At 45.6% G+C, this 27,848-nt stretch overlaps 4 protein-coding genes across 6 annotated transcripts; 2 read left to right on the top strand and 2 right to left on the bottom strand.

Annotated features, from left to right (window-relative positions):
• Positions 1 to 2: 2 nt before the first annotated feature.
• tmx2a (thioredoxin-related transmembrane protein 2a) lies at positions 3 to 4,286 on the bottom strand. The gene is made up of 8 exons (XM_058062947.2): positions 4,029 to 4,286; positions 3,852 to 3,912; positions 3,462 to 3,575; positions 2,399 to 2,475; positions 2,202 to 2,308; positions 2,044 to 2,109; positions 493 to 622; positions 3 to 422 (listed from the first exon to the last, which is right to left on the bottom strand). The coding sequence occupies exons 1-8, from the start codon at positions 4,215 to 4,217 to the stop codon at positions 264 to 266; spliced, it is 903 nt and encodes a 300-aa protein (XP_057918930.1). The 5' UTR covers positions 4,218 to 4,286; the 3' UTR covers positions 3 to 263.
• pmf1 (polyamine modulated factor 1) lies at positions 4,277 to 6,319 on the top strand. Its single transcript, XM_058062950.2, has 5 exons — positions 4,277 to 4,577; positions 5,415 to 5,520; positions 5,612 to 5,712; positions 5,855 to 6,050; positions 6,210 to 6,319. Exons 1-5 carry the CDS (start codon positions 4,390 to 4,392, stop codon positions 6,273 to 6,275), a joined length of 657 nt encoding a protein of 218 aa, XP_057918933.2. The 5' UTR covers positions 4,277 to 4,389; the 3' UTR covers positions 6,276 to 6,319.
• Positions 6,320 to 6,439: 120 nt separating this feature from the next.
• On the top strand, positions 6,440 to 12,487 carry med19a (mediator complex subunit 19a). 3 transcript variants are annotated; one of them, XR_013625299.1, is made up of 7 exons: positions 6,440 to 6,784; positions 7,132 to 7,254; positions 7,808 to 7,941; positions 8,105 to 8,201; positions 8,290 to 8,387; positions 11,960 to 12,061; positions 12,153 to 12,487. XR_013625299.1 is itself a non-coding variant. In XM_058062949.2 (6 exons), exons 1-6 carry the CDS (start codon positions 6,565 to 6,567, stop codon positions 9,060 to 9,062), a joined length of 735 nt encoding a protein of 244 aa, XP_057918932.1. In that variant the 5' UTR covers positions 6,440 to 6,564; the 3' UTR covers positions 9,063 to 10,200. The 3 variants fall into 3 exon arrangements, 2 of the variants coding, with proteins under 2 accessions (XP_057918932.1, XP_057918931.1); XM_058062949.2 differs by lacking the exons at positions 11,960 to 12,061; positions 12,153 to 12,487 and adding an exon at positions 8,997 to 10,200 and having other exon boundaries at positions 8,293 to 8,387; XM_058062948.2 differs by lacking the exons at positions 11,960 to 12,061; positions 12,153 to 12,487 and adding an exon at positions 8,997 to 10,190.
• On the bottom strand, positions 10,059 to 27,040 carry slc43a1a (solute carrier family 43 member 1a). Its single transcript, XM_058062944.2, has 15 exons — positions 26,833 to 27,040; positions 22,447 to 22,607; positions 22,127 to 22,319; positions 21,440 to 21,495; positions 20,818 to 20,894; positions 13,617 to 13,709; positions 13,397 to 13,530; positions 13,189 to 13,316; positions 12,860 to 13,006; positions 12,735 to 12,770; positions 12,526 to 12,661; positions 12,326 to 12,455; positions 12,172 to 12,245; positions 11,968 to 12,091; positions 10,059 to 11,854 (listed from the first exon to the last, which is right to left on the bottom strand). Exons 2-15 carry the CDS (start codon positions 22,598 to 22,600, stop codon positions 11,654 to 11,656), a joined length of 1,683 nt encoding a protein of 560 aa, XP_057918927.2. The 5' UTR covers positions 22,601 to 22,607; positions 26,833 to 27,040; the 3' UTR covers positions 10,059 to 11,653.
• Between the last annotated feature and the right edge of the window lie 808 nt (positions 27,041 to 27,848).

Raw genomic sequence — 27,848 nt, 5'->3', positions numbered from 1 at the left:
AACATGTTTTTTTTTTATTATTAGCATGATTGATGGAACATTTGTAAACTTATTAGTTACACAACATTACACGGACAACAAACAATACAAAAGTTATTTAAATAAGACTTTCCTTGATGTCATTTCCACACGTATTCCACTCTTGAAATTAATAACCACTACAGTCTACATGACGGATTTAAAAACACTAGAAGGCGGGTTCGCGTTAGAAAACTAAGAAGGTACAGCAGATCTGGGAGGCACGCCTCTCTTCTTCTCCGACTTCACTTGTCTTTCTTGCTCTCCGGAGCGCCCACATCAGGCTCCGCCTCCTCTTGCCGGGAGTTGGGGGGCTGCTCGTCTTCCTTCAAACCACGACTCTTGTTCAGCTTCTTGGACTTCTGGAAGCGCTCGTTGAGATCAAACTCTCTGATGATGTTCTCCTAATGGAGAGGAAGAAACACTGTAGCTGCTTTCGACTCCAATGGCGGTGATGTCATCGAGCAGACAAACCTCGCTGAAGGTCCATGAAATAGCTCGGCCTTTACTGTCCACCGATGGACGTCGCATGATTTCCTGTCCTCCTTGGAACAGCAGCAGCGAGGGGAGCTGCTTGGACAGCGGGGACGTGCTCACTTTGTACCTGACCGTCAGAGATCCATCCATGTGAAACGTTAATGGCAGTGACGTCAACATTCACCTGAGCCGCCTTCATCGTGCACTACGACCACACAGGACAGCTCTAGTCTAGTCCTATCCAGTCTTTGTGCATGATGAAGCCTGTGCATCCACCTCGACCATTGGTTCAGGCTAAAAAGACTAGATAGGACAGCTCTTGTCTAGTCCTATCGAGTCTTTGTGCATGATGAAGCCCATGCGTCCACCGCAACCATCGGTTCAGGCTGAAAGACTAGATAGGACAGCGCTAATCTAGTCCTATATTGACTATAGGACAGCCCTTGTCTAGTCCTGTCCAGTCTTTGTGCATGATGAAGCCTGCGCGTCCACCTCGACCATCGGTTCAGGCTAAAAAGACTAGATAGGACAGCTCTTATTTGGTCTTATCTAGTCTTTGTGCATGATGAAGCCTGCGCGTCCACCTCTACCATCACTTCAGGCTGAAAGACTAGATAGGACAGCGCTAATCTGGTCTTATCTTGACTATAGGACAGCTCTTGTCTAGTCCTATCGAGTCTTTGTGCATGATGAAGCCTGCGCGTCCACCTCGACCATCGGTTCAGGCTAAAAAGACTAGATAGGACAGCTCTTATTTGGTCCTATCTAGTCTTTGTGCATGATGAAGCCTGCGCGTCCACCTCGGCCATCGGTTCAGGCTGAAAGACTAGATAGGACAGCGCTAATCTGGTCTTATCTCGACAATAGGACAGCTCTTGTCTAGTCCTATCGAGTCTTTGTGCATGATGAAGCCTGCACATCCACCTCTACCATCACTTCAGGCTGAAAGACTAGATAGGACAGCGCTAATCTGGTCTTATCTTGACTATAGGACAGCTCTTGTCTAGTCCTATCCAGTCTTTGTGCATGATGAAGCCTGCACGTCCACCTCGACCATCGGTTCAGGCTGGAAGACTAGATAGGACAGAGTTTATCTGGTCCTATATTGACTATAAGACAGCTCTTGTCTAGTCCTATCAAGTCTTTGTGCATGACGAAACCTGGGCGTCCACCTCGACCATCGGTTCAGGCTGAAAGACTAGATAGGACAGCGCTAATCTGGTCTTATCTTGACTATAGGACAGCTCTTGTCTAGTCCTATCCAGTCTTTGCCTAGGCCGATTTTCATGCTCAAAAGACTACATAGGACTAGACTATAGCTGTCCTATCGGGTCTTTGAGCATGATGATGGCTGCTCGGTTGGAATGAACGAGCAGGCTTCGTCATCACAAGTCTAGTCTAGTCCATAGTCTAGTCCCGTCTAGTGTTTGAGCAAGAACTGATGGTTGAGACTGAAGCACAGGCTTCATCATTCAAAGACTAGATAGGACAGCGCTATTCCAGTCTTTCCATCAGGTCCATCCTATCCTGCAGCAGCAGAACGCTTACCTTTGTGAAACCTCTCCGTAACGTCCGATATCCACCTTCCCGAACCTGAGACCAGCACAGTTGTACCTGCAGGTGAGCAAGCACGCCGTTAGCAGGCACCCTCTTAAAGCCCCACAGTGGGCGTACGCCACCACTGGCAGCGTGTGCTGATCTCTTACTTCAGCGAAAGGTCGGCAAAGACCGGCGCGAAGGACTGGCACTCTGAGGACCAGTTGGCGTAGAATTCCACAATCCAGGTGACTCGCCCGTCCCTCTGCAGCTCCTCCTGATGACCCCAGATCACAGAGATGGGACCCACGGGTTCATTTAACTTACTTGTGGGGAGCCGTTTACTTCCCAAAAGTCATCCACTCACATCAATGGTCTTGTCGCTGAAGTACTTGATGTACTCGGGACCCATGTACAGAGGAGGCTTGCACGTCATGACGAATGCTGGTGACACAAACATGAAACATGGTTGCTTCAGGTGTTTGATGACTTTGCTTCTGGATCCATTTCCGCCATGTCTGATGTGCTTGAATGACGGGAAGAACTGACATTTGGCGCCACCTGCTGGTCTATAAAGCTCTAGCCCAAAGCGTGTCAAAGTGCTAATTTATTTAAAATATACTTCATCAGCGCGCAGACCTCACAGCTAGGAGACCAGGGTTCAATTCCACCCTCTGCCATCTTTGCGTGGAGTTTGCATGTTCTCCCCGTGCATGCGTGGGTTTTCTCCAGGTACTCCGGTTTCCTCCCACATTCCAAAAACATGCTAGGTTAATTAGCGACTCCAAATTGTCCATAGGTATGAATGTGAGTGTGAATGGTTGTTTGTCTATATGTGCCCTGGGATTGGCTGGCCACCAGTCCAGGGTGTACCCCGCCTCTTGCCTGAAGACGGCTGGGATAGGCTCCAGCACCCCCGCGACCCTCGTGAGGAAAAGCGGTAGAAAATGAATGAATATACTTCATCATATCTAGGTTGAAATATCAAAACAAAAAAGTAGCAATTTTTTGAATATTTGCTTGTGAAAATGTTATTACAAAGTCAAAATATTATGGAAATAAAATAATTCTAAAAAAAACATAAATGTTGAATTTTTTTGTATATATATTATTTTTGAAAATTATATTTTATTTTAAAAAATTGAGCGGAGATGCAGGCTGTTTTTTTTTTTAAGTATATACAATATTCTTATATCTACAAAATATCACTATCAAAGTGGGCCGGTAATCCTTGGCTTTAGGAAATGTTTGGACGCCCCTGCACTTGACCCCGAATATGAGTCAGTATTTATGGTTCCCCCTTGTAAAGGCCCCCCCTTTAGCATACGAGGAGGTCTAAACAGTATGATGAGGTGTTTTGGCACAAAGCACAACCACGATATGTCATGTCATGTCATCCGGGACGTCACTCATCCGATGAAGCCACTGACCGACACACAGAGCGAGGTACAGAATGCCGAGACGGATGTCCAGCCGGAAGAAGAGGATGACGTTTGCCACTTTGCTGAACAGGAACAGGTTCCCGATGTGCTGCTCCAAGGTGACTGCCACACACATGAAGACAAAGGAGTTGATACAAGGTCACAGAAGGACCTTCAAGGGCTAATGTTTACACAACAAGGCAGGGTTTGTAGTGCCGCAAGCATTGGAACGGACGCCAGGTAATAAGTCACACATTGGTTCCACGGTTAGGAAGAATAGGAGCAGCTTTGGGTCTTATTTTAACAACTTTTCCTTTAAGGTCCATTTGGCTACACACTTTGTTGGTTTATTGACAATACCGGCCCTGTAGCATCAAATGTATGAAGGAGGACACTCACTTGCTCTTCTGTTCTTCATCATCACAATGGCACTCAAAAACATGAGAATTTCTACTTCTCTCTGCAAAACAAAAAGCAATAATGTCCTGTAAGGGACTCAGAAGCCTCCACGGCCACTTGCCCCCCCCCCCCCCCCCCCCCCACTGCAGCGATTCTACGCCCCTGGCGTGCACTCACCCAGTCGAAGTCGCATGAGTTGCCGTCCTCTCTCTGGGTCGCCAGGTGCTCGCACAAACCGGGAGCTTTGCGGACCACCAGGAAGGCGATGGTCATGAAGAAGGAGGTGACGTAATAAGGTTTTAGTAGCCATTTGTAAATCTGAGGAAGATGGTACAAGAACGCGCAAACGCCAGTTATTAAACCCATTCTGGCCGAGAGTGGCGATACAGCTGACGGAGAAAAGTCAAGCGACGGAAGTGACGCCGCAGGACTTCCGTATCCTGCCGCACATGCGCAGAGCAAAAGCGCACCCGTGCGGAATGAGCCTCGTGACGTGCCGTAGTTTTGGCGCGAAGTGTGAAATGTAAACAGAATAAAAATGGAGGACAACGAAACCCCAGCAGCTAATCACAATGAAAATGTAGATACAAAGAGTTCAGAAAACCCAACTGAAGAAGCGGGAGGTACGCGGAAAGTATCTGGAAACGATGAGGTTTGTTGGAGCAGACTGAAGCTGTTTGATAAAGTCATGGAACAAAGCCTGCAGAGGTTCATCGGCTGGGCTAGGTGAGGACTAGCTCACGTTGTTTACTTTTGTTTATTCCACGTCTTAATGTCCAGGTTCCAAAGGTTTGTTATTGTAACAGGGACAACGCACATTGTATTTGTACAGCTGTATTTTTCATTGTTACACAAAACCGTGAACAGTTTAAAAATTAAGCCAATAGCATAAAACAGTTGTTGTCAGATGGCGATGGGCAAAACCAAACAGGCAGGAACCTCGGGGCGGGGGGGTTCAGCAGTTTGGTAACATGGGTGAGAAAGCATATTAATCCTACTTACTTACGTCTTTCCTTTTTTTTCCCTCATTATTTCCTCTTAAATAATATTTGTGATTTAAATATTATGACTTTATTCCCTTAATATTATTTTAAACAATCCAAAATTATAACTTTATTTAGTTTTGTTTGCTTTTTGTCATATTATGACTTTCTAAAGTCATAATATGACAAAGAGAATTTTCTTCATTTCAACTTTTTGCTACTAAACTGACTTTATTTAGCCTCATAATATTATGAGTTTATTCCCCTAAAAATGTTGTCAGGATATAATTTTTCCCTCTCAATGGTTTGACTTTAGTTCATAAAATTACAGAATTTTTTGTTGTTTTAAAAATTTTGCTGTTTCACCTTTTTTCTCGTAATTATAACTATACTCTAATAATGTTTTTATATTATTCTTTAGGGTCTCTGCAACCTAATTTCCCAAAAATTACAACTCGATTCATTCTTTTATTTTTTTAAAAACTCTTTTTTTTCTTTAGAATATTGAATAGTTTGAATTTTATTGAATAATTCAAGACAATACATCTTTTATATAACAAATCTTCATTTTCTTTAACAGTTTCAACAGGTTTGCAAGCATGTTTCATCAGTTGTACAAGATGAATCCTCGGAGGATGGAAAGCATTCACAAGCAGTTTACAGAGGAGTTGCGGAGGGCGATAAAGGTCTCTAGATATTTATGATACAACGTGATGAAAGGGCGACTCTGTGTCTGATTGTTTTGTTTTTCTGTACACTTTTCACCCTGCGGCGAAGGATGATATCAGCGCACTGATTGAAGAAGGGAGACTAGAGGCCAAACTCAATGAGCTGGACAAACTGGAGCTTGCTGTCAAAGACAATACGGACCCTGCCTGGTTGGTACAACATCACTTGAGCAGAATTATGAGCAGATTGGACATTTGTGTCGTTATCTTTGTGTTTTCACTTGAGGCCACATCATTTCTTATATGTTTGATGCATACTTTGTGTACTATTCGTCCTGTCTCGTCCTCTTAGGCGTCCCTCTGGGGTTCCTGAACAAGACTTTAGCAGCTTTGTAATGCCATTCTATCAAAAGCAGAAGGCTTACTTGCGGCTGGAGCTTAAAAAGATCCAAGCGGAAAATGCGGCCCTTGCGCTGAAGGTTCAGGCCGGCAGGGAGAGGATTGCGCAGACTGAAAATCATATTTCTACAGCTGTTGCCGATTGGAAGGTGAGGAAAAAAAACGAGGTGCTGAAACATAGTTTTACACACAACCGTATTATTATAATACTGTCCGTGTAATAATTACCACTTGTTACTTTTACTCCTGTTTTATTTTTTGCGGTAAATTTTGATGAGCCATCTGTATGTATGTGTTTCTATTTGCAGGCATCAGTCATGGAATTTGAAAGCCTGGCATCTTCTCTATGCCCTGCAGATGTTTTTGATGTGTGATTTTTCCAAAAATAATTGTTTGAATTAACTTGTATAATTGTATCGTAGAGTCTTTGTCTGTTGTTCTTGTTGGAATTAAATCAAAATGGCTTGAAACGTATACTTTTTGTGTTTTGGAGATAAAACAGCATGCGCACATGGACCAGGTATTACGGTAGCGTGTCTGTCTCCTCGCGACATTACGTAAAAACGTCACAAAGACTAACTGGATTTCAATGAAAACATAGGCTTCTGTATACCTGTAGAACCCGGCATTTATTTGTATAGAAACATAACTAAAGTGACAAATATGACGGAAATATTCTCAACTTTATTCGGGCAAAATGAAACTCAGGGACCACCCGGTTCGTCGTCCATGGGATTCGGACCAGGGAAACCTCCGCCGCCTCTCCCGCAGAGTCAAGTCTCCGTGGCGGGGCAGATGCCACCGCAGCTCGGGGATGAGGGGCCTCCCCTGCGGAAGTCCGGAGCCATGAATGAACCTTTTTACTTACTACGAGAACTACCTGGTACTGTACCGTTCTACTGTACTTGTCTCATTCTGACGTGCTATGAATATACTCGAGAAATAGCCGGGGTAGAGTTTGTAAACAATGCTAACAGCTAACGCCACACAACCATATGAGCATTTGTGGTAAAGCTAATAATGACTGCAATTTGTTTGACCGGCGCAATGGTGGTAAGGCGTGGGTTTTTGTAAAACATCCTTTTGACTTATTTCCCCATGTTTTGACTCTATTTTAAATGCGGGGTTAGCTTAAGGCAAGGAACATCTGTGCTATTCCCCAACTGCTAGCGAGCTAGCACCGCACTGTTCATGTGTTTGACGTCTTAACAATGTCCACTCTGTGTTTAGTGGGAAACGAATTAACGGGCAACACCAACCTCATCACACACTACAACCTGGAGCATGCCTACAACAAGTTCTGTGGGAAGAAGGTGAAGGAGAAGCTCAGCAACTTTCTACCAGAGTTACCAGGTGGGCCTTCATGAGCATAGAAGTTGGACATGCATGTAAATGCAGTTAGAATGTTGTATTCCCGTGTTAAACCATGACAAAGTGTCAGATAATGAGGTTTGTACATTTGGAAGTGAGACCTGAAAGAATTTTGGGATGAAGGTGGCTCACTGTGATGTCACAGTGCTCTGGACTTCCTGATATGGGCCTGTGGTACAAGCTGTTAGCTCCACAAGCTGAATGTGACCAATCACAGCGGAGTGGTTGTGCCGGAGGCGGGCCATACATGGAATATATTGAAACAGACCGTTTTGGAAATCCAGCTGGAATAGGTGCACATTCTGGAAGATCTAGAAACCGTTTGTGCGGGTTATCATGTGTAGCTGCTCTTTAGGAGTCCACAACTCTATATAAAAAGGGACCAAAATGAGCGTAAAAAGTCCCCTTTAAAAGTATGGCAATATATTGCATTCTTCATCATCCTTTCCATCCATAACCGCTAGCCAGCCTCATACATGTGCATTATGACTCGCATAAAGTTGTGTGCTGACATGTCCTTTTTTCTATGCCGCAGGTATGATTGATTGTCCCGGCAATCAAGATGGAAGCTCGCTACGGTCGCTGATTGATAAGCCGCCAGTGTCCGGAAACTCCTTCAGTCCGCTAACAGGCGCTCTGCTAACAGGCTTCAGACTACACACCGGGCCGGTAATGATCAAATACACACACAGCACAACCGTAACAACGTTTGGATGAGGTTGAAGTGGAAGAACATCAATATGATCTTTTACATTATCCTTTTTTTTTAGTTCTAGTCAGGAAATCTGTTCTTCTATGAGTTAATAATACAAACCACATTTGTGTTTCCCAGCTACCAGAACAGTACAGACTCATGCACATACAGCCTCCAAAGAAGAAGAGCAAGCACAAGCACAAGCACCATCGCCCGCAGGACCCATTGCCACAAGGTAGGATGTGACCCCCCTACCCCACCCCCCCACACACGAGCACACGTCTCTTTAGATCGGTTAATGTGTTTCCTTTGTGATGATACAGCAGAGACGCCATCAGACACTGATCCCAAGAAGAAGAAGAAAAAGAGGGACGACGATCCTGACCGTAAGAAGAAGAAAAAAGACAAGAAAAAGAAGAAGGTAGGAAACATGGACGCCATACATCCTGTAGACATTGACTAAACACTAAACATGAAAAATGATGATTTATCCAAACATATTTTATACAAGCCTTTTGGAAATCATTTTTTGCATGTATTTTTTATTTATTTTACTTTTGGCCATTTAAAAATAATATGAACAATATAACATTGACTTGCTGCACCGGAAAGTTATTGTAGTTTGAGCCAACATTACGTTTCGTATTGCAAGTATTGTTACATTTATGGTGTGTTTGTGCACCAGTTCCTCTGGTATTCCATTGGAATACTTTTTATCTAATAGGCCGACACATGTAGACATGACCACATCCTTCTTTTATCCTGTCGTTTCAAGTATGATGGTACAAAGACTGAATACACTCACACACAAAATGAAGAGCACCCAATGCTGAGAATATACGGCTGCCTCGTCGTAAGACACCACTTATCAATGGGAGGAAACGACATGCGTTTTTGCATTTAGTAGTAACGCAAACACTTATGATTCTTAATCCTTAAACCTTAAGCTCGCTTCTTCAAATTCCACATCTGGCCACCACAAACCTGCATCTCCAAAGTCCTAATGATGCTGTTGGTTCCCCCCTTCCAGAACCGCCACAGCCCCGATCACACTGGCCTCGCCGGCTCACAGCCCAACAGCAACAGCCTCAGATAGGCCCCCCACAAGCGACTTCTTTTTTTTTTTTTGGTTTTGTAAGCGAGTGTGTGTACAGAGAACTGTATTATTCCAAGTACAGTACCAGGCAGTTGGGCTCATTGAAAGGGAAGGGGTGTCTAAACCTTGAAGTGGTACTGATGTACTGTACTGCTGCGTGATGCGTTCAAAGGCAGAGGGACGAACGTTGCAGTGGTTACTTTGGATGTCAATGTTATAAGAACATTTCAACTTATTACCAAAATGAAATAAACTTCCATTACAGTCTTTACTTTTTCTCCTTTCAGCGCGTTCGCTAGCTTAGACTTAGAACACACGCACTTCAACGCCAAGCCATTCACCGTCAAAGTCCATTTGTATTGGTTGAATGAGTCTTCAACCAATAGCAAAGATGCCTTCAGTGACATCGGGTCGTTACACTTTGTTATTGTCGCCATACCACCGACCCACTGAGGAGAAGTCCTTAATTATGGTCCAAACAAATCAGGTATGCACATATTGAGAGGCAGATGACAACATAAACATAACCTTTACTCCAAATTGAACCAGGGGTGTCCAAACTGCGGCCTGTGGCCCTTTTTTGATCGGCCCTACAATTAAACAAGAAAAGTCATTTTACAAAATAATAGAATCAAGTGATAATTTCACCTTGTTTCCCTTGCTGGGAAATGTTGGGACACCCCTGTATGAATCCTTCTGGGTGGTCATAATACAGTCGTTAATACAGTCTTTCTCAAATAGGGGGTGGGGGGAGTCATTGTAATGCAGACCTACCAACATGTACTCATCTATAGTACTCTACATGCAATTTCACTCTCGAATACGCTCGTATGCAATACATTTTGTCGCATTTTCCTGGTTTCAGTTTCGGGTAGGGGTACAACACAACACGGAGAATAATTAAGAAGCGCTGCTGTAACGCGTGTTAGCCGGGAAGAACACTTTGCTTTTGTGTTTTGGAGATATTGTAAATAAAAACCTCTTTTCCACAAAGGCTTCTTTCATACATTTTATTGGTTGATGAAATGCACCAGCTTGATAACATGATTGCTGCTAATAGACAAGCATAGAGTAGTAGTAATACCAATGGGATTACATAATGAATGATAAAATACACAGCAAAGGACTTCGTCAGAGGTGCTGATTAAATGTCAGGAGCAAAATTTTCCTACCTCGGAACAAACAGTGGCATGGGTTGTAATGAAATAGATCGGATTTAGCGATCCGCGTTTTCTTGATAAACTGCAGGAATGCTAAATCAACACCGCACCGCCGACACCAGGCAAAGGCACTGAGTTTAGACACGGTTCAGAACAAAATGTAGGAAATGATCAAAGATGGCATGTATTCAACACATACAGACACGGAAATGCATAGTCGAGAAAAAACAAAACACAAATCACTCTTTACAAACTGATTGCATAATTCCAAGCTGCGTCCTAATACAGCTCACGTGGCTTCTCGGCTTATTTTAAATCATACAAACTATCATAAAACGCAGCCGGCATCACCTTGTTCACGCACTGCAACATACTGTACACACACCATATATGGTAAAGCCAGCGCACTATATAAACGCTCGCCTCGCTACTATTTACACAACAGTTTTGGCAGGATTGTTACTCGAGAATCAACACGACAACAAAAGGCTTTTAAAGCAGGCAATCATCTTTGCATACTACAAAACATCGGCCGCCAGTCCAACCAATGCTTCCCTTTTTTTTTTTTTCTTTAATGCTACTGCAGCTAAAGTATAAAAAAATACACTTTCAATACATATTTTATACACACACTAGCTCATTTCTGTGCATAAAAGCAGTACAAAGTGTTTCAATAACACGTACACATGAATATCAGTCATATTCATATACAAAATATTAATGCCAAGGGTTCATTCGGCTCCGCTGTGAGCCGCACAATGATGCGATGATGGCGTTTGCGGACTGGGAATTAACATTTGTGGAAAAAAAAAAAAAAAAAAAAGGACGGACAGACGGCGTGGTGGGCTGCAGAGAGACGGTACAAAGGAGGAAATGGAGGAGGTAGATGTGGCGTCTCTACAACCAGCCTATGTGCAGATTCAACGTGCTTGAAATGTCTCTAAAAAAAAGATGCTTCGTAGCATCCCGACGTTTACGAAGAAAGAGCATGATTAATTATTCACGATTAATCACACGCTATATAGACTTCATTCTGCGCGCTCAATACGACGATCCAAGCTGCTCTTTGGTGTTAGCCATGATTTGTCTTTGAAGGGTTTCAAGTACCGTGATGTCCGCAGAGTAACGGCGGGCCACCTCGGGGACGCTGGCGTGTCTTTGCATTGTCTTGTCGGGTCGAACCTACAGTATGTATGGCTTTGGATCGCACTGGTTTGGCTCTGACGTCCCCCACAAAATAAATAAACACTGTTAGTCCCCACATCACACCACGGCATCCACACGGCACACGGGCGGCTTTCGGGGCGGGGGTGTTCCTATTTTCATGTATGATAGTGTTTTATAATATCTATTGTCCAAATACATCTAATGCTGCTCGTTATGAAGGCACATACAAAAAATAACTCCTGAAATTCCCCAAATCCTTGCTTCCTAAGCCTGGACCGCTGCCTGGCCGTTGCTGTGGTGCTTGTCGTAGCCGTTGGCGTCCGTGTGGTTGAGCGCTTGCATCTCCTGGCCGGCGGCCCTCTTGTCTCGGGCCTTCTTCTCCCTCACCAAGGCCCTGCGGTGGTAGAAGAGGTAACCAGGCAACAGGAAGCCGGCCAGGGAGAGCACCAGCAGGCCCACGTTGATCTAATGATGAAATACAAACAGGAAGTTAAAAAGGAGTACTGGCGTTTGACATCATGCAAGTGGTTCCCGCGGCTAAAACCGCCATGATAGCTCATCAATCATCAGGTCCTCACCCAGTGGGGGTTTCCTTGAAGCGGGCCGACCATGGCGATGAAGAGTGGCTGCTGGAGAAGAGCCACCACGGCGCTGATCATGGACTGGAGGCCGGTAAGCGTCCCAAAGTGGTTGGACGGGTATCTGAGTTGGGAGGGGGGACCGGATGCTTACCGTGATATTTATCACGTGACATGTGTTCCAGGATCCGGGAGAAAACTCACACAGCAGCATAGAGTCCTCCGCAGCAGGAGTGGATGAAGCCTCGGACCATGGTGTGGAGAATGAAGGTCAGGATCTAGCAGGAAAAAAAAAAAAGGCAAACATTCACGGCTTAGCTCCTCCCAGACATGCGTGTCAGTTAGACGCGTTCTCCACCTGAAGCGGAAGGCAGTCGATGAGGGAGCAGCATCCGAAAGCGATGAGGAGCAGGTTGGTGAGGATGAAGGCCCTCATGGCGTTGGTCACTTTCTGGATCTTACGGTCTCGCTTGGGTCCGCTTGACTGGCTGATGGTGGGGGGATTAATTCATTATGAAATCCACTTTAGCTCCAGACCTGCTAGTTAAGATCCCCTACCTTTTTTCCGTTCCTGCCGAGAAGGGCTTCTCCTCCTCACACTCCTTCATCTTCCAGTCCATGATGTAACCGATCAAAGGACACGTGACCAAGCACAGCAGCTGTAGCGTGCCGAAAATGGACGAGTAGAAGCTCACTGAAAGAAAGCACGATCACGTCACCGAGGGAACGAAGACGAAGCTCGGACGCAGGACGCCGTCGCTGCTCACCTTTCTCTGCGCTCTCAGCGACCAACTGGTCAGAAGCTGAAATGTGGAGGAACAAAAGCATGTCAATCATTAAAGAGACAGGATAGTCCTCCATATGGAGACTTGAGACAGGACGGGACACTGACGGTGCTCTTGGCCGTGCGTCACCATGAACTCCAGCATCTTGTTCATGGCGCCCATGAAGAATATGATCCTCAGCTGGGACATCCCCATGGTCACCAGACTCCACAGGAAGATGGGCGAGAAGACGGAGCGCCGGAACGGGACGGCGTCTGATGGAGGACCACACAAGGGAGTTGTTAGAGTCCTGATGGTCATACATGTTTTATAACTCGAAGACAACATCACAAGATGTTCCTTGTTGGTCATGTGACCCGCATCAGCATCATGAATACCGACTCTCTAGATTGTCTACGAGTCGCTAATGCATGCCAAATGCGTGTTAGTGACCTACTGCTCGCAACATCGCCTCCATTGGGAAGTTTCTCCGTGGAGTGTTGGAGGTCTCCATTTTGTTCCCTCAGCCTCTCTCCAGCGCTCTTCTGGTCCGACGACGGCAGCTCTTGCAGCGTGAGGATCTTACTGCAAGCCACAGGAAACACGCATGACACCACGAAGCTCCCGTGCCGTCCCGTATAAGCGCGTTTGGACGCCACGCTGACCTGTAGTCCACCTCCTCGGGCGTGGGGAAACCTTCTGTGGGCCAATTTAGGAAGCAGTTGAAGAAGACGAAAGCGGCCAGGCCCGCCCAGACCCACATGATCACCTGGAAGGATACGCCTGCATCGTAGATCAGCTGAAGGAGGCAAGACGCACAAAACATTGTTAACGATCACAACTAGCCACCGTTACTGTTGCTGTGTTTGATCTTGGATAGGTGACCTTGACCCCAGGGAAGGTGACGGCAGACGAGGCGTAGGAGCCAATCATCAAGGACATGACGGTGGAGCTCAGGGCACCAAACATGTTGGGCAGCTGGAAGCACAAAAGGACAAAACATGTAAGTGTGCATCTTTAATAGCTCATATTGTTTGAACTTTATGAAAGAAGATGTACGTTTGTACTCCCAGTAGCCTTTCCAAATATTAATAAGACATATTGTGGCAATTTTTAGGGAGGTGGGCAGGTACAAAAAGTCCCAAGTTTTCCATTGAGCGGTAAAGATATGCTAGTAGTCCATTTTACGGCGCTTCAACACTGCATTTTTCCTCTAAGTCAGGGGTCTCAAACATGCGGCCCGTGGGCCAAATGTGGCCCGCAGGACACTAGTTTGAGGCCCCCGCCTTGATATGAAAGTTTAATGTTAGTGCGGCCCGCGCAACTTTGATATGGATGCTGTATGGTATCATGTACCCAGAAAAAATTATTACGTTTGATTAATGTTCATGTTAAAGGTTAAATAACTGTTAATAGTTATCCTCCCTATCCGTGTGGAAGTGGTACGTTTTTGGCTATTTAAGTTGAAAGGAAATAACTTGAAGGCTACCGTTTAGGTCGCTAGCTCTCTAGTTTGCGAGTTAGCATGTGTCTCAAGACCCTGCAGTTGCGCAATATGTTGTAAATAAATAAGTATAAATGTGACTATAGTCGTGTTTTGTCACGTCTACAGGGCTCTAATAATGCTTTGTTCATTTTAATCTGAAAAAAATCATTTGTCTACCCACCAACTATGTGGTTTCTTAAGTTTTTATTATTTGCCGTTTTATTATTATTATTTATTTATTTATTACTGATTGATTTTCTTTATTCTTGATTTGTTTATTTTTTTCATCTTATTTTGTGTAGAAAAATAAAAAGTAAGATATTTGAGAACAGTGGAATGTTTTAGCAGAGCTTTTCTTGTAGAAAATTGGAACCAAAGTGAAGTTTAAAAAAAAAAAATTGTTTTTAATAAATGCGTTTTTTTTGTAAAACCTGATGCGGCCCAGTCTCACCCAGACCCTAGCTCCAGTGGCCCCCAAGTAAATTGAGTTTGAGACCCCTGCTCTAAGTCCTCATCATGTGCAAGTTGCTACTCTGACCAGAAGAGGGCAGGCTTTTTCCATGCGTGATTCTGCCATATCAGAAAAAGAAAAAAACTGGTCTGTGATGCAACTGCGCCCTCAGTAACCTTGCGAGCGGAGCCCAGACATTCGAGTACTATTAGCCCGAGCGTCATGAGGACAAAAATCATCAAAGTTGTACCCTGACTGGACGGTGACCCCGTACAGCCGACAAAACCAGACCTATACCTCCACCCCACTTGTCAGTACCGCTTGCTGGATTAAAACATGCAAAGGAAGGCTGGCACCAGACCTCACACATCAGTTTGACCTGTTTACAGTAATAAGCAGCTTAGTCCGCACAACAAAGCGCCCATTGTGGCGCCCTGCACGCCGCGTACTTTTAATTACTTTTTTTTAAGTGGGTCAATCACGATTATAAGATCACATGTACGGGTTATGCTGCCTCACAGCCTCCGTATTCTCTGTCGTCTACATCCGTGACCGGACGTGAAGTGGCGCCCACGTTCTCCTCATTGATGTAATAAGGTGGTAGGACACAGCGATGCGCTAAAAAAAGTTCACATTGTGGAGTTTAAGGTGTCACATGAGGCAAAATAATCTCGAATAATGCTCGACTTGTAAGAGTTCCAGTTGGACCTTCTGGAACAAATTAGTGATGCTAACCAACCAAGCGGATTCTTTTTACGACAAAAAGTTTCGTATGCTGTCTCCGTTACGGTATAGCTAAACCGTGCACCTAACTAGCCGAGTGCCCAAACAAAGCATCCATAGTGGTTCTATTAGAGTTGGGACACTATAGACAGATTGCGTCCAGGGAATCGTTTCATTGTCTTTATGATGTATTTTATGGTATGAATACATGAACAACTCTGTATGCTTTCAAGCTCTGCACTGTGCCCTGATGAGATGTTCAAGCGCACTGCGTATTGCTGAGTGTTATTATTGTGTTATATTATTTTATTAATTATGTTATTTTATTTATTTATATTTTATCTATTTATTTAATTATTATTACAATATTTATATAATAAATAAAAAAATTATTAATAATAATATTATTTATATTATTATGTTATATTAGTGTTCTATTGAAATGAAATGAAAGCTATGCTAACTTGGCTTTTTATTGTGTTGGTGGTGGCTAATGTAGCTAAATTACCTAAATTACCTGGAGGCACCCCTCCAGGTTAGCACACCCGTCTAAAGGCACGTGAACTTGATGTTTTTCACCTCTTAGCTCCTGTCCGAGGAAGACCTTGCGGGTCAGCGCTAGCTAGTGCTGACACAGTACAGCGATGATGATGATGATGGCGTTGGGTAAACAGGAAAGAAAACGCTTTCCTCAGGATGTGAAGAGGCGAGAGAGAACACCCGGGGGGCGGGCGGGGAGGGGGCTTTTGGCCTGTAGAGACATCTAGAAGATAGGCGAGAGTTTGCATCTCCGACTTAAGTTCCCGTATGTCCAAGCCAACTTATTCCAGTCAACATCTCACAGGACTAGCAGGACTAGCTCGGCTACGTTCCCCGTCCTGCATCGATGGAATGAAGTGACGTACGGAGGCTCACAAGGGTCAGCCGGTGGAGGAAAGTCTGCCGGCTTGTCACCTCCAATGATGTCAAGCGTTCCTCCCGCTGGGCTCGCTCACCTACCTCTCGTCCCACCTTGGCAGTGACTTTAATCGGCGCTAATCGCTTGCACTGCCGGCCAAATTGGGGCTTAATTATGCAACAGTGGATTCTCAAGGGGAAGTGGAATTTGATAGAAAAATGGCTGACGTATTACTAGTAGATACGGAGTGTAAATGAGTAAGGATTAGAGAAGTAACCCTAAACCTGCTTAAAGCCATCTAGGATAGCTAGGACTAGAAAACAGGGTCTAGATATATAGTCCTGGACTAAAACATTGGTATCCTTGGCAGACCAAAATCGTTAGCCATGATTGGACGCTTTGCCAGCTGTCAGTCAAGCCTGTTCCCTCTGTCACTCAATATTACGGACATCATTTCTAGATGCAACCCAGATGTTGAGGATGTCCAGTGTGGGGGTGGGGGGGCTTAGGGTCCCTATTTGTGGACGATGTGGTCCTGATGGCCTCATCAAGCTGTGACCTTCAGCGGTCAGGACATCCAAATCTGAGCCCGTAATTCTCAGCTGGAAAAGTGTGGTTGCACCCTCAGATTGGGAATGTCCTGCCCCAAGTGGAAGAGTCCAAGTGTTGTTGACCAGTGAGGGAAGACTGGAGCGTTGGGGAAGACTGGAGCGTTGGGGAAGACTGGAGCGTTGGGGAAGACTGGAGCGTTGGGGAAGACTGGAGCGTTGGGGAAGACTGGAGCGTTGGGGAAGACTGGAGCGTTGGGGAAGACTGGAGCGTTGGGGAAGACTGGAGCGTTGGGGAAGACTGGAGCATGAGGGAAGACTGGAGCGTTGGGGAAGACTGGAGCGTTGGGGAAGACTGGAGCGTTGGGGAAGACTGGAGCGTTGGGGAAGACTGGAGCGTTGGGGAAGACTGGAGCGTTGGGGAAGACTGGAGCGTTGGGGAAGACTGGAGCGTTGGGGAAGACTGGAGCGTTGGGGAAGACTGGAGCATGAGCCCGACGGGCAGGTTGGGACAGCATCTGCAGTAATGCGGTCGCTGTACCGGACTTGGTTTTACCGGTCAATCTACATTCCTACCCTCTCCCCTATGGTCATGGGGCTCAGGTCGTCACCAAAAGCAAAAAAAAACATGCTAGGTAAATTAGCGACTCCAAATTGTCCATAGGTATGAATGTGAGTGTGAATGGTTGTTTGTCTATATGTGCCCTGTGATTGGCTGGCCACCAGTCCAGGGTGTACCCCGCCTCTCCAGCTGGGATAGGCTCCAGAACCCCCGTGAACCTCATGAGGATAAGCAGTAGAAAATGAATGAATGTATAAATTCAGGGCTAACTGGATAGCTTGCTAGCTAATGGCCGTCTGGAGTCCCCACACCAAGCCACCGGGAAGCTAGCCCTAATTCCCTTGACCTTTAACGGTGAACAGCAATTTCTTCCCAGTTCATCCTCTCCATTTGATCATGGATGCCGGGTTATTGCATTAAAGAGGAATGTTCTCCTTACGGGAACTGAAAGGTCAGCTTTGTTTAGGGAAACATGAGCGCGTGGGATGCCTCCAATCAGGACATGACATGTTCTTCCTCCAACAACAACAACACCACAGTGGAGGTCACTCGGTCATTCAAAGTGCAAACGGGGACAAAAGTATGTTGATACCACGGGTGTCCAAACGTATCCTAGCGATGGCAACCAAGCATACCAGGCCCACTTTGATACTGGACATTTTGTACAGTAGCCATGCTAACTTTTTAGCGTCATGTCTGGGGTATGAGCCGTTGTGATGTGGCTAGTTTATGGCTTTAAGAACTACAGTTCCCATAATGCTTAGAGTGCAGCTTCAGGAACTGCTGAATCGGACGCTGGTTTATGTTGTGTTGTGAAGTCTTGTTTTCATCTGACAAATCTTAGGTAGGTTTGATCAGGCGTAGAATTCCTACAGTTTCTCTTTCAGCTTGAGTCTTTTATTACTTTTTTTGCTGCTGTTTTTCTAATAATATAATAATAATTATAATAATAATATTATAATAATAATAGTCGCCTTGCGTTTTTTTCCATAGCACTGACTTCTTTCCCATAATATTTTAACTGTTTTTATTCTTTTAATATTATTACTTTATTCTAATATTTCTACTTTATTCTCATAAAATTACTGTTTTTTTTCTCATTTTTTCCAGTTTTCCTGTTTAATTGTGGAGGGTCGATAAGTTGCAGCCACGGGCCACACTGTGGACACCCCTGGTTTATACTTCTATAAACCTTATAGTTCTATCCTTGTGATATTTACAGTATGGGGGGGGGGCAACCCTAAAGTACAGTTGCCGTATTTATTTATTATTATTTCAAGAGACGATGCCGTGCTTTTAGCGTCCAACCACACCTTTGTGGCTTTATGTTTCCTCGGTTAGATATTATTTATTTAACAGACTTTGCAGATGAGGTGAATAATTAATCAATGACACGCAAATACGGCAGTTAAAAAGGTTGCGCCCCCAGGATGGGGTGCCCGGGAACTCATGTCAGTGAAATATCCAGTATTACCCAACTCACACTAAATATGTGTGGTATTTAGCGTCCACTTAGGTGTCCACTTCATGGCGTAGGATGGCGTAGGGTACGCTAACGTTGAAGGAAGACGTGAACATGTGTACTTCTGCTTTCTGTGCTGTGTAAAGATAATAAAATGTACTTCATATGAGGCCAGAAACTACATTAAAACCTTCGTTTAGAGGTGAGCCGTGTTTTGTGACAAAATGGCTTTCTTGATGGTAAAGGTTGCCGACCCCGAGCTGGTGCAGTGGCGTGTGCCCATACTCGGCTTTGACTCTCTTTATCTTGGCGTCTGTGTGGTGTCCGGTCCCACATGCGCACGAAACACGTGCACACGTTTGCTCGTCCCCGTGTGTCCGGCGGGGTCGGACGGCGGATTGATTAGCTGCAGACACGGGGAAGGAGCGAAGGGGGCAGGAGAGGGGAAAGGGTGGCCTTGACTGTGAAATAGAGGTGAGTGGGCCGAGCGCCGACGGGGAGGGGGTGTGTGGCCGAGCGCGAGCCGTGATTGGTGGAGAGGACCCGATGGAAAGACGCGTGCGTTGCTGTTGTGGGAACAGGACAAACCCAAATACTTGCCAGGACACGGACGGCGCGGCAACAATAAAGCGCGCTCGATAAAATGTCCTTAGCAGCTGACACATCACACGCAAAAACACATGTCTGCTGTGAATGCAAACAAACACGCACTGTTTCCTCAGCTGAGGCAAATAGAGGCCGCCGCCGCCACGCTGACACCTCGCCGCTACCAAAACTATACGAGAACACGCGTTTCTCAGAATATCTCTTATGCAACACGTACGCTTTGGGCTTTGGCACGCTTTCAGGCACCCGCTTTAACGCAAGCAGCTGTGCAAAAAGGACATTTTAGCGCCACCGCGCCACAACCGCGGACTCACGTGGACCATCTGCATGAGTTTGACTCCAGCTCCACGTGTGGCATCTTAAACATCATTCTTATTTCTCTGTTTCTGCAGCCTTTCACCTTTAGCATACTTGTAATGGAAGACTTGGCGCACACGCCGTCAACACTTGGAGGACGCCACGTGGTGCTGGTGGCGCTGGTTATAGCAAACGGCATAACATATTGCTGCTCTGACACGCTTGTTGACAGCTGACCGATTGTTTATCCTTCAAAAGTGGGTTGTCCCGCCTCAGGACGTTAGAGCACGTTAGCAGTACGCCACAATAACACAGAGAATGGAACCTCCAAGGTCAAATGTGCTGAATGGGTAAGCCCTATGTGTGCCCTATGTGTGCCCTATGTAAGCCCTATGTAAGCCCTATTTAAGCTCTATGTATGCCCTACGTAAGCCCTACGTAAGCCCTACGTAAGCCCTACGTAAGCCCTACGTAAGCCCTACGTAAGCCCTACGTAAGCCCTACATAAGCCCTATGTAAGCCCTATTTAAGCTCTATGTATGCCCTACATAAGCCCTATGTAAGCCCTACGTAAGCCCTATGTATGCCCAATTTAAACCCTATGTAAGCCCCATGTATGCCCAATTTAAACCCCATGTAAGCCCTATGTATGCCCTATATATGCCCAATTTAAGCCCTATGTAAGCCCTATGTAAGCCCTATGTATGTCCTACGTAAGCCCTACGTAAGCCCAATGTATGCCCTAAGTAAGCCCTATGTATGCCCTATGCAAGCCGTACGTAAGCACCTACAACAGTAAAATATGGTGGCGGTAGTGTGATGGTCTGGGGCAGTTTAGCTGTTTCAGGACCTGTAAGATTTGATTTGCTAAGTGGAAGCACAAATATGAATTGTGCTCACATTTTGTAGAGTAAAAAGCCAAAGAAGAATCAAACAATGGACTTTAAAAAACGTATTTCCCAATTGGACCCTGAAGGTTCCACGATATGTGTAGCGGATGTCCACAGCAATATGGCAGTCAAACATCATCAGGGTGTGTCTTGTGCGTCTCACCGTGAGCGAGGTGAAGGTCAGGCAGATGCCCCCGAAGCCGTTCAAGGACAGCGCCAGGAAGATGAGGGCGGAGAGTGCTGCAGAGGAAAGAGGAGGAGCCTAAAGTCGGCGTGGTGTCTTGGTGTTTATGGCCACGAGTCCTTCATTCCGGAGTGCAACGCCATACGACACCAAAGACACCACGCCGACCACTGTAGTGCATTTCACCGGACACAACATTAGGTACACTTAGCGGCGTCCTTGATCATGTGACCTCATTAAGAGCAATCGGCTGTGATTTCAATGTGCAGGCGTACCTAATAATAAGACATGTTGTTTGTATTGGAGGGTGGCTATTTCCTCAGCTGATGGCGAGGCGGTGGAACATACTTGGGGACCGAGCTATTCCTGGCGTGGGATGACATCACAGCCATCCCACCGTGTGTCCGACTTTGTTTACACTCCTGCCAGGGACGCATTAGCGAGCGCTTCAATGTGACGGCCATGTTCCCTTCTGATACTTGGCAATCATCGCCTCGCAGCATGGCGATGATAGACGTGAAGGTTAGCGTTCGTGTCTGGTGTGTGTGTGTGTGTGTGTGTGTGTGTGTGTGTGTGTGTGTGTGTGTGTGTGCGTACTCACTGTGAGGGTCGTAGGAAGACACGGCCATGATGATGCAGGAAAAACCAAAACAAAAGCTGTAATCAAAGAAAGTTTCATGAAGTGATGACTCAGAGTATCATGAGAAAAATATACAAGATCTGTGATTGGCTGGCTCGTACACCCTACACACAAAAGCGCCCCACCTACGTTCATTGACTGACACACAAAAGACACGCCCCACCCTCCTGGTTTGGGAATGTCATCGGTCTGCTTTTACCACAAACGCCATCACTACGAAAGAATGAAATATCACGCCCTGCGTTGGCTTTACTCCACGTGGGTAGCATGGATTCCCACAGTGGGGGTCAAAGACAGCCGGTTTACTACTTAACCCACGGGGGTCCAAAGTGGGGCCCGGACTTTTTATCAGCAGTTTAAAAATAACATTTAACAAAAAAAAAGAGCAGTAATTTTACTAGAATACATTAGAAATATTATTTGGGGGAGAGGCGGGGTCCACCCTGGACTGGTGGCCAGCCAATCACAGGGGACATATAGACAAACAACCATTCCTATGGACAATTTGGAGTGGCTAATGTCCCTAGCATGTTTTTGGGATGGGGGAAAAAAGCACGCAAACGTCACACAAAGATGGCCGAGGGAGATTCTAAGCACCTCATCAGCCATCTTCATAAATGTTATTTGCTGATTGCAAATCAGCATTACCTGCCCGTCAGGCGAATGGGGCGTGGCCCAAACTTGTCCATCAGGATCCCGAGTGGAAGGGTAGTGGCGCTGAGCAGGAAGGAGCCGATGGTGAAGCCCAAGTTGAGCATCTCTTCCTGGTCCACGCAGCTCAGCCACTCCTCCACCTCGCCGTCCGAGGAGTTGCCCAAAGACACCAGCACCGAGTCGTTGGCTGTGGAGGGAGTTACGCGGTTGGTTGATTTGATTTCTCCGTGTATTCCCATGGCTTTGGCCGCGCCAATCAAAACCGGTTTCTACGGAGTCTCAAAGCCGGTGTCTACAGAGACGAGTGGGCCCACCTGAGCAGAGGTGCGAGTAGAAGCCCTCTCGCTTCAGCATGATGAGCAGTGAGCCCCAGCCCAAGAGCACGGCGGAACACAGCAGATTCTCTATCACTGCCGTCACCGCCATCCACCAGCGCCTCCTGTAGGCCTGGAGGAGAGATGGCGCCATCGCTGTGCTGTGGGAAAAAAAGGGGAAGGATGTTACTGGTACACAAAATGAGTAGTTATGGGGTATGAACCTAACCATAACCACTACTCAGTAGTTCCTTGGTAACTACTCTAAAGGTGTGTGTGTTTCCTGCCCTTAGCAGAGTGGTGGGAGGTGCATCCCAGGTGTGGGTGATTAGCAATCACGTGGCATAAACCAACCATAACCAACTAACCTACCTACTTACCAACCAACCTACCTACCTAACACCTAACCAAGCAACCTACGTACCAACCAACCTACCTACCGAGCTACCTACCAACTAACCAACCAACCTACCTACAAACCAACCTACCTACCAACTAACCAACCAACCTACCTACCTACAAACCAACCTACCTACCAACTAACCAACCAACCTACCTACCGAGCTACCTACCAACTAACCAACCAACCTACCTACCTACAAACCAACCTACCTACCAACTAACCAACCAACCTACCTACCTACAAACCAACCTACCTACCAACTAACCAACCAACCTACCTACCTACAAACCAACCTACCTACCAACTAACCTACCTACCTACCTACAAACCAACCTACCTACCGACCAACCAACCTACCTATCTACTTACCAACCAACCAACCTACCAAAGTACCACCTTACCTACCTACCGACCAACCTACAAGCCAATCTACCTACCTACCAACTAACCAACCTATCTACCAACTAACCTACCTACCTACCAACCAACCTATCTTCTTACCAACCAACCTACCTACCTACTAACCTACCACCCAACCTACCAACTTACCTACCAACCTACCTACCTACCTACCAACCAACCAACCTACCTAATTTTAATATATTGTATTTATGTGAGTGTGTGTGTGTTTTGTCCTAAAGATGATGTTAATGTGCTGGCAGCTTTTTCTAAATATTTGATTCTCCCCACCTAAAACATGGCTAGGAATTAATCGTGTGACTAACGAGGCCCCCCGTGGTGAGTGATTGTTACGTATGCCCCGCTTTGACGCCTGCTGTTTTGTGTCTTTTGCGCTTGCAGAGAAGTCCGTAAAGGCAACGTTTGCATGTGAACGCACCACCGTGGGAAGAGGAGACATCCTTCCAGCATCTCCCAGCCACAGCAACCGATCAACCACAATTGAAAGGTTATGCACATAAACGCACCATGTGACACATGACGCGCGGAGCAAATAATACCACAGCACATATGACAGGTCGCTGCAACCTGGGGCGTCAATGACCCGCACTCGTCGCCAACTTCCTGCCACGCACACAGCCGGCTGGAAGCAGCGTTCCAAATATAATATAAGCAGCTATTTCTTTTGGCGTTCCAGAAGCAAGGAGTGGGTGGGAAGACAGGGAGGGAATTCTTTGGCCTCAAGCAGCTTTTCTAATGAGCGCCTTCAAGTGTGCAAGCGTATGTGATCTCATGGGACGCTCTGCTGTGTGTGTGCGTGTGTGTGTGTGTGTCTGTGTGTGCCCCACTTGTGTGTCCAAATGTGAGCATGAAACAAGCGTGTAATGTGATTATCTGCAGTCCGGCGGGCTGAAGAGACACTTTTTGACACTGCGCACACGCACTGCCATTAACACGTCATTACCCACCAATGGGGCAGACATGAGTAGCCGATCAGGAGTTCATTAGCAATTTAAGGCGTTCTGTTATGATATGACTGTCTGTCTGATATGACGTGCATCATAAAAGTATAAACATACTGTATATAGATATGATATGGCATCATATAGGTGTATATGCATATGATATGGCATCATATAGGTGTATATGCATATGATATGGCATCATATAGGTGTATATGCATATGATATGGCATCATATAGGTGTATATGCATATGATATGGCATCATATAGGTGTATATGCATATGATATGGCATCATATAGGTGTATATACATATGATATGGCATCATATAAGTATGAACATATATACGTATGAGATGGGAGCAGTGCAGAAATCCACAGCAGCCACGGTGTCACCTGAGATGTTGCATGGATGATGGTTCCAGTATAGCAGTATACCAGTATAGCAGTATACCAGTATAGCAGTATACCAGTATAGCATGTTTAGCATGCTCAGCAACACGCACTCGCATGCTCTACTTGGCATGTTGGCGTTTTGCACACGCATGATTTATACGTCCACGTGGAGCCGGCGTTATCTCTTTTCAAAGTTTCCCGCCTCTTTTGTCCCTTCACACACTGGCGGCACGAGGTCCAAATGGTGTGTGTGTGTGTGTGTGTGACGTTTGTAACGGGGCGCTCATGTTGTTATGACCCGTGAAGGTCAACCCACAACAAAGACTCACAAATAAGCTCAGGACGCCAAGAGGCAGCTTTGGGTTGACGGACACATGTGAGACCAACTGTCGCAGCACTGTGAAGTGTGTGTGTGTTTGTTTTTATGGGTGTGTGTGTGTGTGTGTGTGTGTGTGAGAGAGAGACGGCCATATAAGGAAACTACTTCCTGAACTACCTGAGCCCAACGGCAAGCTGAATGATGCAATCTTACAGTAGCTTTATAATCCTCATCATTAAAATATGATTTTAGATGGCGTGTCAAGAAAATGAGATCCGGTAGAAATGCTCATCAAATAAAATGTCCTCCATTAAAAATAAGACATTCCTTAGCTAAGATGCAATTAGCATGAATGTATGATTTGACGTCCCTCGGAAAGATTATGTTCATCCTTTACAGCACAGGTAGCAACACAAGTATCCAACTCAAGTCAATCTGTCAAATCTTTATTGCTAATGTACAAGTCAACAAAAGGGAAGTAAATACAACACTTAAACTTCTTAACGTACGTTTGTTTGTAAAAGATGCTAATGCTAATGGACAAATGTGTAATGATCTAATGAGGTGATGATGCGTTTGAGGCTTCACGTCGTCAAACGATTCCCTTCCTTTACAGGAAATACGGTACAATAATAGTTATAAGGAATACGTGGAAGTGAAATCAAATGTAAGAAGCAAGAGAAATGATTCATAGAGTAAAATAATAAAGTAGTTAAATAGTAATAAAAGTGTTTGACTTTAAGATGGGGCAAAATGAGAAATGCTAACGCATATGGAGCACCGGCATAGATAGATGGATTATTGTGATAACCGCTATGATTATGATGACTTTTCCCTTTCAAGTCCTGTTGTTGGTGCTCCCATCCAGGCTTCCCCACCGGGATGTTTCTGACCTCGACCACTCATGTTTGCCGTACCCTGCGGGACACCCAAAACTGCAGAGAAAACGCGTTCTTTTCGCTAGTTTCCGAGAAAATAAACCAAACCCCGCAGGAGTTCCGAAGTACTGAAAAGCCGCGACGGAGCCCCGATGCTGAGAGCAGCTGTCTCTCCGCGGGCAGGGCCTCGGGCCGGCGGGGTCCGGTTACTCCGCCTGCGGGGACGGTCTGGAGCGGACTCCTCGGCAGAGTCTGCTGCCACGTTCACGTGCACAGCCCATGCTCGTAATATACAGCATGCAAACACATGAGCCAACTCTTCGGCTATTAATAGAGGAGGCTCCCTAAATACACTCACAACACCAGCTGGGGGGTTCAGGCACTTTGGCTAAAGAAGAAAGCACAAGTGTACCCGCTTAAATATGAGCGTTAGCCATTAAAACATCATAGTGGTACTTTCTGACCGAGTTAGCAATAGCAACGTCAGTCGTTTAAATGACAAATCATTGTACTTATAATGGATAGTTTCGATTATGGAACATTATTTATTATTAAGTCTTATTACTAAGACTTGACGCTTGTGGACCTTAAAGTTAAAAGTTAAAGTACCCGAATTTCCATGGAGTCAGTAAAGGCAACATGGTTATCTCCCCCCCTGTCAAACTGCTACTTTTACGTCCGACATCGAACTCGTTTGCGTGTGTGTGTGTGAATGTAAGGCATACAAATAAAGCTTTTAAAAGTTGTGCTGTTCGTTTAGCGCTCAGAAATCACCCCCCCCCCGCGCACTTCCTATAACACGCAACCTGAGACTTTTTTCCCTCCCATCTTCCAAGTTAAACCATCTCCTCGTCCAAGAATGGGGCCCGAAAGGCAACATTTTTGAAATAAAGTTGAATTTGAATCGCCACGTGTGTGAGAGAGAGAGAGAGAAAGACAGAGCCGGTTCGCCCAGTTGCGTTCAGGGCCAAACTTTTTCTGCCCTTTCCCATCACATTGTGGCACATTTAAGGAGGAAATATCACTTACTTTAGCAGTGGAGCTTGTCAGGGAGGAAAGTGATGACTTTGAGTCTTTTGGCGACTTTTTGTTTCACTCTACGACTCTTTCTTCCGGTTCTCGCGTCCAAAAAAAAAGTTACTTAAAACTCCAAAACTTCTTCCTCCTGCTGCTTCTTGCTTTCCAGAAAGAGTCCACGCTTCTTTTGTCTCATGTCAAGCGCCCCCTCTGTTCCTTAATGTGACTTCTAATCTCCGCCCTCTTGTCAAGGCGTGGAAAGAAGTCGCCAATCAGCTGCAGCCGGCTACAGTCACTGGGTGGTGTGGAATAAACTCCTGTGTCCACTTCACATATGTTCTTACTCAACCGGAGAGAGTACTAGGCCTGTTATTACAGCTATGGTTATAAAGTACGTTTTTATTATCATTTCTAATGTTTAGAATATTTCAAGTTGAGTGTTGATGGCGGTGTGTCGTAATGTGATTCCTCTCAAGATGGTGTAACGTGATTCCTCTCGCGTCACACAGACGCGGTTCTGCCTCTGCTGTGGCTTTTTTCCTTAATCGCCTCGTCAATTTCACCCCCCAAGTCCGTAGTCCTTCTGTTCATACACAACCAAAACCAAAAAGTGCTTTTAAAGGCGGTGCGAAAAGGGAATAGCCTTTCACACAGCCGCAGTTCTGCCTCTGTTGTGGCTCGGATATTACCTCCAAAGCCAGAAAATTGCCTGTTCAACTTCATTCCCCAGTTTCATGTTCCTCTTTATACAGAACCCCTCCCAAGGGAAAAAGGTAGTACCCTTTCACACAGACGTCCTTCAGTCTGTTATCGTTCTGATACTACCTCCAAAGCCAGAAAATTGCCGTTCAACTTCATTCCCCAGTTTCATGTTGGTCTTCTTTATACAGAACCCCTCACAGGGGAAAAGGGTAGTACCCTTTCACACAGGCGTCCTTCAGTCTGTTATCGTTCTGATACTACCTCCAAAGCCAGAAAATTGCCTTTCAACTTCATTCCCCAGTTTCATGTTGGTCTTCTTTATACAC

Source organism: Doryrhamphus excisus, linkage group LG22 (genome assembly GCF_037039965.1).
Source record: "Doryrhamphus excisus strain RoL-2023G ecotype Guam linkage group LG22, RoL_Dexc_Guam_v1.1, whole genome shotgun sequence".
NCBI lineage: Eukaryota > Metazoa > Chordata > Actinopteri > Syngnathiformes > Syngnathidae > Doryrhamphus > Doryrhamphus excisus.
Note: the sequence above shows the minus strand (reverse complement) of the source record. Positions and strands in the feature narration are given on the sequence as shown.